At 31.4% G+C, this 10,709-nt stretch overlaps 1 protein-coding gene across 1 annotated transcript; it reads right to left on the reverse strand.

Annotated features, from left to right (window-relative positions):
* Positions 1–6,082: 6,082 nt before the first annotated feature.
* Positions 6,083–7,681, reverse strand: LOC105112129 (cannabidiolic acid synthase-like 1). Its single transcript, XM_011007715.1, has one exon. The coding sequence runs from the start codon at positions 7,679–7,681 to the stop codon at positions 6,083–6,085; it is 1,599 nt and encodes a 532-aa protein (XP_011006017.1).
* Positions 7,682–10,709: the final 3,028 nt, after the last annotated feature.

The following is a 10,709-nucleotide window of genomic DNA, read 5'->3' on the forward strand; positions in this document are numbered from 1 at the left end:
AAAATATCAAAAAATATCAAAAAATATCATAGAAAATTACCTGAGTATCCCTGTATAGGCAAAAGACTGAAATAAACTCGGATTTATAAAAAATTCACTAAAATGCCACTGGCGGCGCGTGTGGCTCACGCGCGGTTATTGTTGACGGCGGCGAAATTTTCCGGTGAGATTCCGGTAACAAGATGGTCGATTCTAGTAGATATGAGGACTAGGATTCTGATGGTGGTGGTCTCGTTGGCCATTGATGTCTGAGGAGGGAGAATCGACGACTTGAAGGTCCATTGGCCGATGTCGTCCGCGTCCTTTGTTCGGCCAAAATCGCCGGTGAAAAAGTGTAAAACTGCCGGGGTTTTGCTTAGGAGGAGGCGATTCACGTTTATGTGGTGGGTTCGCGGCTTGAGATGGCCGGAAATGGGAGATCGGCGGAGAGAGAGAGAATCACCGGCGAGAGGAGAGAGAAGCTCTGGGGGTTACTACGGTGTGGACGAGTGTATGGTGCACTCGTGCGGCTGAAGCTTGGGCACCGTTGGATCTCAGAGGAACAGATTGTGCGGCTGTGATTGGTTTGATCTTCAAGTTGATCGGAGTGTCAGGATTGCATGGGCTAAGATCTGGTGTGACGCGGCGTACTAAGTGCTTGGTACACCTGCTGACGTGGCGCAACCGGATCGAAGGGCAGATTATTTGAAAGGCTGAGATTGATTTGGGTTTTAATCTGGTGTGGTAAAGCTTATTGTATCCTAAGAAATCAAAGGCTCAGATCTAAACACTATTAGATCTAACGGTTGGGAGTTTTTTGATATTTTTCAATTTGTTAAAAAAAAAATTTAATATCTTACTATGATGCAGAAAAAATATAAGAAAAATAATAATATCCAAATAGTAACCAAACAGTAATGCTCGATTCATAATTCACAATTGAGAATGATGTTTTTATCTTTTCTTCTCCTCTCCTATGTCTTGATTTCATTGGCTATTTATCGCCAATGAAAGCAGACAACAAATCATATGATTATGGAAATAATCACGGGATTGTTAAAATTTTCAATAATATTACAAACAAAATCACCAATAAATTGAAAAGTTGTCGGTGATATTTGATGTTTTCTAAATTTTTTTGATTAAATTAAAATTTTAAATTATATATTATCGACGACATCACCAATGAAAGATTTAAAAATATTAATATTTAATTATCTGTCAGTAAAACTATCGGTGAAATACCCTAATAAAAAGGCTGAAATTCCCTATTTCACAACAAACAATGCTCCTTTCTTCTTCTTCTTCTTTCCTATATATAAAAAGTATTAATATCTATTTCTTTCTTTCTCTTCTCTTTTCTACCTAACTCCTTCTCTTCTCCTCCATGTAAGCATTTTTCTCTTTATTTTTTTTAATTAATATAGTTTATAATGTTTTTCTCCTTTTAGTTTCACTTGCAACTACATCAAGGTAATATTTATCTCCTTTTAGCTTCATTTGCAACTATATCAAGGTAATATTTATTTATTCTTTTTTCATGTTTTTCTTTTCACTATATTTGTTTTTTTAATTTTTCTTGTTCTTAATAATTGTATGACTGTTGTTGTAGGATTTGTTTTTTTCATATGAGATCAATTTTTAGTTGATTTATTTATAGCATTTTTAAATTTTTAGCCATTGCAACTTGAGTTTTTTCATTTGAATTTTTTTAGTTAAATTTATTTTTTCTTGTTATTTATTTGTTGCAAATTTGTTGGAGTTGATTTTCTTTTTCTTTTTTTCAAGTGTTTTGAGTATTATATAGTGTTGATTTATATTAATTTAATTACTTTATAGTTTTGTAAAATAGATTTTTTTTTTATAATATTTTTAAATTTATACCAATAGAATTACATACGAACTTACCAAGAGAAATGCCAATGAAATGAAGCGGATATTTTTTTTGACCGTTTTTCAATCATTAAAATAATTTTTTTATTATTAATGGATTTACCGACGAACAAAAAATTACTAATGAATAATTTACTGATGGAGCATTTATGTCGGTAATTTTAGTGGTAAATTAATTACCAATAGAATGATAGTGTAAATACTAACAAAAAATTCTGTTAGTAAATATAAAGATTGTAGTAGTGATGACTAGAGTTGCTGATTTTAAAGTTTAACGTATATTGATATTTTTTTAATTGAATTATTCCAATTTCATCATCAAGATATGATTTATTGGAAAGTGGTGTCGCTACACGACGTCGGGCGACGGTGAATTATTCCAATTTCATCATCAAGATATGATTTATTGGAAGGTGGTATTCCAAATTTTTTCATTTCCTTTCTATTAGGTTATCCCAATAATTGTTTAGGTTTATATATATATATATATATATATATATATATATATATAATTTTATCTTTCATGCTAGTTTTCCTATCAAGTTTGATCTCCATTTTTTTATTACTATCTTTTTTTATTTAGAAAGTTTTTTAAATTGACATTTTTTATCTTTCAAAAGTAAATTTGTTAGGAATTAAGATTCTTGAATGAACTCGGTTCAAGGGTTTCATGATTTTCATGGTCACAAGGTTTATGGTTTAACTCGAGTTGACTCATTTTTTTCATTGCTTTTTTTATTTTTTATTTTTTGTCCTTCAATATTAAGTTGTTTTATAACTGAGTTTTATGATTTTATTCAATTTGCTTTCAAATGCGTTCACCTTGGTATCATGACTGAGATAGATTTTACATCTTGACTTGAGTAGGCTAAAATCGAGTTTTTTAAAACTTTTTTAAATTATTTTTTATTTTTTTCATTCAACATTTTATTTGTTACAAATTAAGTTTCATCCTTTTTTTCTTTATAATTTTTTTTGAAGTTCTTATGTTTTCATTTGATTTTTTAGGAATTAATAGTTAAACTTGAGATGCATCTAAATTATTGTATTGTTTACTTTCAAAGAATCAATTTATCTTTAATAATATGCTTTCAGTCATTAAGTCCTTAATAAAACTGTTAAAATGTCTTAAGTACTCAAGCTAAAAAGTTAGTTTTTTTTTTTTTTACTAAAAAATAAAGGTATCTTCAAGTTAGTTTATACATCAAATAAAACTAAGAGTCTCTTATAAAATAATTGATAATTTAAAATAATTTTATTGTTTTTTCTAAAAATTAAAATATTCTAATATAAAATCCCTACATATATGAGTATAAACAAGAAATTTTATGCTTCGAAAATGAAAGCTTGTGTTTTAAAGAAGACGTACTAGTAGTTAAAACTTAGTACTCTTCTTCCATTAATTAAAAAAAGCACCAGTTGGGAAGGCAAGGGCTCTATTTTTCTTAGTGATTCTGTATAATAGTCATGTTGAGGCATTGCATACACTTCATTAATTTATATAATATTGAAAGATGCTTGGTGAAGATTATTAATAAAAAATCAAGTTTTATAAGTTGGCTCAATTTAACAATAAGAGAGAAATTCAAGTTCTGTAAATTGATTTAATTTAAATTAAGGCGGTTCAATTTACAAATAATGTAAATACCTTCATTTGATTTTGTCTTAAATGACAATAAAGTATTTACATTATTTGAAAAATATTGAATGATAATATGATAAACCGACAATCATCCTTCAAATTAACTTATAATACAAAAAACAAATTATAAATAAACTATACATTAATATTACAGAGTAATATATAAATATTAACTGCACTTCACTTAACAATTTATATTTTTTATTGAAATGGTTATTTGATAAAATAAAAAAGTTTTAATGACCACGCAATGATACATGCTATATAATCATGTATATATAATCATTTATTATGATTCATATAACAATTCATATAACAATTTACTATTTTTTCTCTCTCTTATGCAGAACTCTTTTTCTATGCCAACTAGATTGTCGTTAACTTATTGGTAATCTGGTTCTCTTTTAATAAAATCTTGACTAGTGATTAAGTGTTGTTTAAAAATTTAAGCTGCCATATTCATTTTAGCAACAACAAATACAATGAACCCTATATCCCTTGTGTTGAATTGAATTGGAAGTGGACAAGGGCAATTTAATTACGTTGAGTTTGACTGGTTCCAATTCAACACAAAGGACAAACATAAGAAATCATTGTGTTTTATGAAGTGTCAAAGTTATGATATATGATATGACATGCAAATTGAGATATGGTACGGTATATTTAAACTTTGTGACTTAATAAATTAAACTTCTATATGTCAAAAACAGATGGTCTATTTTAGTAATGGAAATCTAGATTTAGTGATAATATTTTCAGTGTTCTTAAACTCCAAACCTTAGCCTTGAATACTTGATAATAAAATTGTTGACGAGAAGTGCTCTTGAGTTTTAGGAATCAAAGGAAGTTGATGTTGATTCTTGGCGGTGCCGGTTTAGGAAAGGCCTCTGGTAGTGTTTTTATTTTTATTTTATTATTATTCAAATTAGTATTTGTGGAATATTGAAGAGGCGGTCAATCATAAACTTTCTTAAATAAATTTTTTATTGGTTAAACTATAAAATATCATCTTTAAAGCTTATCCTTCATGGTACATTAAGAAAATAGTTCTTATCAAACTTGGAACATTAATAAGAAATTTACTCATGCCATTGGTCATAAGATTTAAATCTTGAATGATAATATGATAAACCGACAACCATCCTTCAAATTAACTTGTAATACAAAAAACAAATTACAAATAAACTATAGATTGATAATAGAGAGTAATATATTAATGTTAATTGGACTTCACTTAACAATTTATATTTTTTTATAGAAATGGTTATTTGATAAAATAAAAAAAACTTTAATCACCAAGCAACAATGCATGCTATATAATAATAAATAATTATTTATTATGATTCGTGTCACAATTTAAGTTTTTAAGAGAGATATTTTTTTTAAAAATTAATAATATAATCATTACTAGATGGCTTTAATCACCAAGCAACAATGTATGCTATATAATAATATATAATCATTTATTATGATTCATGCAACAACTTACATAACAATTTAAGCTTTTGAGAGAGATATTTTTTTAAAAAATTAATAATATAATCATTACTAGATGAAATTTATGTATCATGTTTTAGAAAACTATAGTTTGGTGCGGCAATCCCACTAATTAATCATTATATTTGTAAGTGCATTAAAAACATAATTAAAATTTTAGAGTCATTTTCATATCATATAAACTAAACTAGTGACTCGGGCTATTATAAATTTCAATATTGTTATATATTTAAACAAATTTAGTTTTTGATCTTGCCTACTATTTTAAAAATAGAAATTGGTAGGAATTTCTTTGTTCAAATTGAATTCATTGACTTGAGCTATAGTTGAATTGGGGAACACTGAATTTTAAAAAGAAAATTTTAAGCTTTAATTTATCATTTTTATCAATTCATTGGTTCAACCATTAATTACGTACCCAACAATTATATCAAGAACTAAATTATGATCTAATACCATGTTTGGGACAAGATATATATGAGCCGAATCTAACAGCTATGTTCAAATGAGCTTACCTGTCCCCTTCACAATATCAATCTTAACATTGTTTGGTATTTCTTTTTTCCTATTTAGAAGGTCCACCAGACCTTAAATTAAACAACATATAAGAGTAATCCTTCTTTATTATAATTAAAGAAACCATAACCATTTGATAACTAATCGTTAGACTAAATTTGCTTATATGCATCATATTATACTAATTAAAACAAGCAAACATGTATGTAGAAAAACTAGCTAGAAAAAATAAATCTAGCAGAACAGTTCTTCACGTATCATATAGTTTTTTTCACACTACAGTAAGGCATAGAAAACGAAATCTTTATCAATCATATTTTGTTAACATGTATAGGAATGAAATGCATGCTATAAATCATTAGCAAGGATGCCTTTATTTATTTGATTAATTTGTATGTGCTCACACTTGATAGGCACTGAACGTGCAATTACATTACATTACATTACATTGAAAGATCAAAACAATGGGAGCTCTTATTGATGTCCAAGAGAGACGAAACACATCCTTTAATTTATCATATATGCTGTTTTGTGCCATTTTGTAACTCTCTCCTATCACCAAGATGAGAGAGGAGGAATGCTTTGTTCATGCCTAAAGAAATTAGCAGGATCAACTGCAGTCTTCACCCGTACCAACCTATCAAAGTTATTCTTGAAATATTTCCTTCCCCAAATGCTTGCTTGTTTATAACTTGTGTTGCCATCAAGGTTATTGATTCCAAGGTCAAGATCTCTATAATTCACATATACTTGTCGAGGATTTTTTGAAACGTAAGGAGTCATGTAATTGAGTAGCTTTCTTATCCAACTTATATACCGTTGGGATGCCTCACTACTTTCTTCTTCCCAAAGCACGGCGTATTCAATTTGATATATAATTCCAACTCTATGTGGAAATGGAAGGCTGGACTCTGATATCTCATCCATCTTGCCTCCATACGCAGTAAATTGCAATTCAGATATCTGGACCTCTAATTGATCCATCCTTTCCCAAATACCCTCCAATGCGATTTCCGGTAAAGGTTCCTTCACGTAGTCTGATTTTGTTTTGAAAAATATATCAGATGTAGGAGTCCTATCAAGTAAAGCATCTAAAGATGTGTTGCTTGGGAATCCGGCAAAATAGAGAACTGACTCGATCCAGCTCATTTCAATGCAATCTTCCTTCACCAAACCGAGCTCGGGAAAGCTCTCTTGCATCAATGAAAGAAGCCTATCTACCTCTCCAAGAAATAAGGTAGTGAATGCAGCTTGTATTGTAGTCTTTCCTCTTTGGCTAGATTCAACTTTCCTTAGGAAAATTCTTGTGAAAATATCTTCATGAAGCTTGTTAGACACGAATTGCCACCGGTGGACAAGCTTTGTTGCATTTTGTTCCAAGGTTCTTGAGACATTGAAAGCAGTCACAATAGGTGGAACTGGAACCAAGTTTATTTTCCATGCAACACCGAGGCCGAAGGTGTTTCCTCCACCGCCTCGAATGGCCCAAAATAAATCTTCTCCCATTGATTTTCTGTCATGTATTCTACCTTCAACATCAACTAATACAGCATCGGTGATATGGTCTGCGGCTAGGCCAAATTTACGGAGAATCATGCCGGATCCTCCTCCACTGAAGTGCCCACCAACACCCACAGTGGGGCTAACACCTGCAGGAAAAGCAAGGGTTTTGCTTTTCTCAGCAATTCTATAATAAACTTCACCTAAAGTTGCCCCAGCTTCAACCCATGCATTGCTATTCTCAACATCAACATTGATCATCCGAAGATTAATAAGATCAACAAGGACAAAGGGGACAATGGAAACATAAGAAAGACCCTCAAAGTCATGGCCACCACTACGCACTCTAATTTGCAAGCCACGTTTCTTGGAACAAATAACAACATCTTGAATCTGGGAAACATTCACAGGTGTAACAATGACTAGTGGTTTCGGGGTGGCGGTTGTATTGAACCTGAGGTTTCGAATAGAAAACTGCAGGACAGATGGATATGAGGAGTTTATTGGGGTGTAAATTACCTTAGAAATGGAGTCGCTGTTTTTGTTATAAAGGCAATTAAGAAAGTCGTCATGAGTGTGAGCTGAAGTTGCCCAGGAGAAAGAAAGCAGAAAGATGGACAAAAATGGCAGAATTGAAGGGATTAAGGAATTCATCTCTGTTAAAATCTTATTTGCCTATAGAAGTGGGCTTGAGGCTCCCTCTCATTTATAGTACTGAGTACAGGTGCCTGGTTTTCTGAACACTGAGCCTCTATCTAGAGTAGGGATACAATTCAACTATCATCTAGCTAGCTAGGATAGAGTTTGTTGACAATTTGGATGTTGAAAGTTCTTATCAAGAAATTAAGAACAACCTAGTTGGACAAATTCACCAAATTGTCAACTTTCGGGTGCTCATGTTGAACATCCACACCATTGCTTCGTGGATTTGCCCTCTCTATTTTTTTCTTCTTCGATTACATGGACAGTGACTTGAGCATTTTATATTAGGACGGAGAGAAATTCAACTGATCATGTTAAATACTCCAATCTATTGTTAGAGTACAAGTGGTAATTCATGGTTTTCAGCTAAATTCATTTATTTGAATCCTAATAATAATCCTCCTTTTTATTCTCTATCAAAAAACTATTTTAACTCAATTGTTTAAGCTGCTAGATAAAAGCTTTAAAATGTGATTTATATAATTTTTTAAAAAATCTTTTTAAATAAAAATCCTTTAAATTTAAAACTTGCACAGATGCACGTTATCTTGTGCTATTAATTAGATAAAAAAATGAGAGTGGTGAGATTTGAACTTATAACAATTTAATTATCAAAACTCTGATATCAAGTTAGAAATAAAAAAGCAATATATTTGTATGAGTAGTAAGGGATGCTAATTAGAATAGCAGTCATCCTTTATGTGTATTTGTGTGTGTGTGTACACAGACATACACAAAGGATGACTGCTATTTTAGGATTGTATACAATAGTAATTATAGAATACACAACACTTGATAATTAAACATATATATACGATAACTAAACTATAAATGTACGATAAGTAAATCCTTTCCATAATATGCCCCTCAAGTTGAAGAAAAAGATTCAACTTAAAGCTTGGATCGAAGATGAGTAAAACGAGTATAAGGTAGAGATTTGGTAAGAACATCAATTAATTGATCCTTCAAAGAGATAAGTCGAACCTGATAATCAACCTTAACATGTTTAGTAGAAGCATGAAATGCAGGTTTGACAGATAAAAACATGGCCCTTAAATTATCTCACCACAAATTTGTCATAGAAGGAAAAGAAAGGCAAGGTTTTGATAATAAAGAATGAATCTATAATATTTCAGCATCATCATCAGCAAAAGCTTTGTAATCGACTTCTGTGGAAGATCTAGCAACAGTGCATTGCTTCCTAAATTTTCAAGAAACAGGAGTAGTACCGAGATACACAAGATAACCACTAGTAGACTTATAATTATCAATAGTTTCAGCCCAATCAACATCAGTAACCCATAAAGCCATGAAGAGACAAGGATGACCCTCAAGTAACATGTAATCCATAAGACAACGTAGCTTGTAGATAATACAAAATACATTCAACAGTCATCCAATAATCCTTAGTGGGAGCATGCATGAACTGACACACTTTATTTATAGCATAACATATATTATGCCTAGTAAATGTAAGATACTATAACGCACCAATAATCTATCTATATTTAGTAAGATCAGAGTATGGAGCACCTGACATAATGGCCAACTTTAATGAAAAAGATGAAGGAATATCAACCAATTTATAAGAGGACATACCTACTCATTGAAGAATATCAATAGCACACTTATTTTGACTTAGTAAAAGTCTTATACAAATGGTTTTAACCTTAATGCCCAAGAAATAATGTAAGAGCCTAAGTCCATAAGCTTAAACTCTGAGCTTAGTAAAGTAATAAATTGTTGAAGCAAGTCTGAGTTACTCCCAATATCATCAACATATATAAGGAAATAAAAAAATAGCACAACCAAAGGATAAGATAAAAAGAGATGTGTCAACCTTGGATACTTGAAAACTAATGAAGAGTAGAAAGTCACTTAATCGTTTGTACCATACCCGAGGAGCTTTCTTAAGACCATACAATGATTTATGAAGACGACACAAATAAGTAAACAAAATAGATTGAAAGCAAACTAGGTGGTTGTTCCATGCACAACTCTTTTAAAATTATACCATTTAAGAAGGCATTTTGAACATCCAACTAATGAATCGGCCAACAATGAGAAATGTCGCACATAAAAAAAAATCCACGCAGTGTCGGCTCCGATGATTTTTCATCATTATTATTTGATTTGATCTTGTTGGATTCATTAGGAGTCGCCACCTAGTATTTAATTGAAGGTTACTAGGAAACCCGATTGTACTGGTCTTGTCAGAGATTCACGGGTAAGGGACCGGTTGTGGTTAGGGAAGGTATCAGCACCCTTAACGCACCCTACCTGAGGTAAGCTGCTTCATGGACTTGATGTGTTAAAGAAGTTTTAAAAATTATCTTTTCATCAGATTGTAGAAATACAACTTTCATACAAGTTTGTACTTCTACACCGTGATTCAATCAAAATATTAAATTCTTCTTTATTCTCTGCAATTTTATCATAAATAAAAAGAAAACATTCATAAGACAAATACAAACACACACACACACACATGCATTTTTTTTATTCTTTTTCTTTTTCTTTTTTCTTTTATTTTCCTTTTTTTTACATCCACATTACAAATTATAAAAATTCAAAACTAAATAAAAATTACATTAAATAATTTAAATTTTACAAAACAGTCCCTAAAACTCCAAAAATTGCATTGAAGTCCCTTATAGGGCAGCGTGAACAGTGCCCGTTTCCTCCGTGCGCCGCTGCTGCCGGAGATGGCAGAACCAGTAGATCGGCCGTCTTCCTCTTCTCTGTCTTCCATCGCCGGCGGTGGGTGTTGTGATTTGGGTTTCCAAATCGAAAGCCATGACAGATTTTGGGCAAAGCTTCCAACGACCATTACTCATCAACCATTGAGACAATAACAAATCCCAATAGTGAAATGATAAACCAACATCTCATGCAGCATATATCCAAATATCAACCCGAGTTAACGGTTGGATCTCCCTAGATCGGAGTTAGACCGAAACTGACCTGAGATTGGCGAGCC

The sequence above is a fragment of the Populus euphratica genome, unplaced genomic scaffold (genome assembly GCF_000495115.2).
Source record: "Populus euphratica unplaced genomic scaffold, PopEup_1.0 scaffold324.1, whole genome shotgun sequence".
Classification (NCBI taxonomy): domain Eukaryota; kingdom Viridiplantae; phylum Streptophyta; class Magnoliopsida; order Malpighiales; family Salicaceae; genus Populus; species Populus euphratica.

Coding starts and splice junctions, on each gene's coding strand:
- LOC105112129 (XM_011007715.1), bottom strand. CDS start 7,681: ATGAATTCCTTAATCCCTTCAATTCTGCCATTTTTGTCCATCTTTCTG.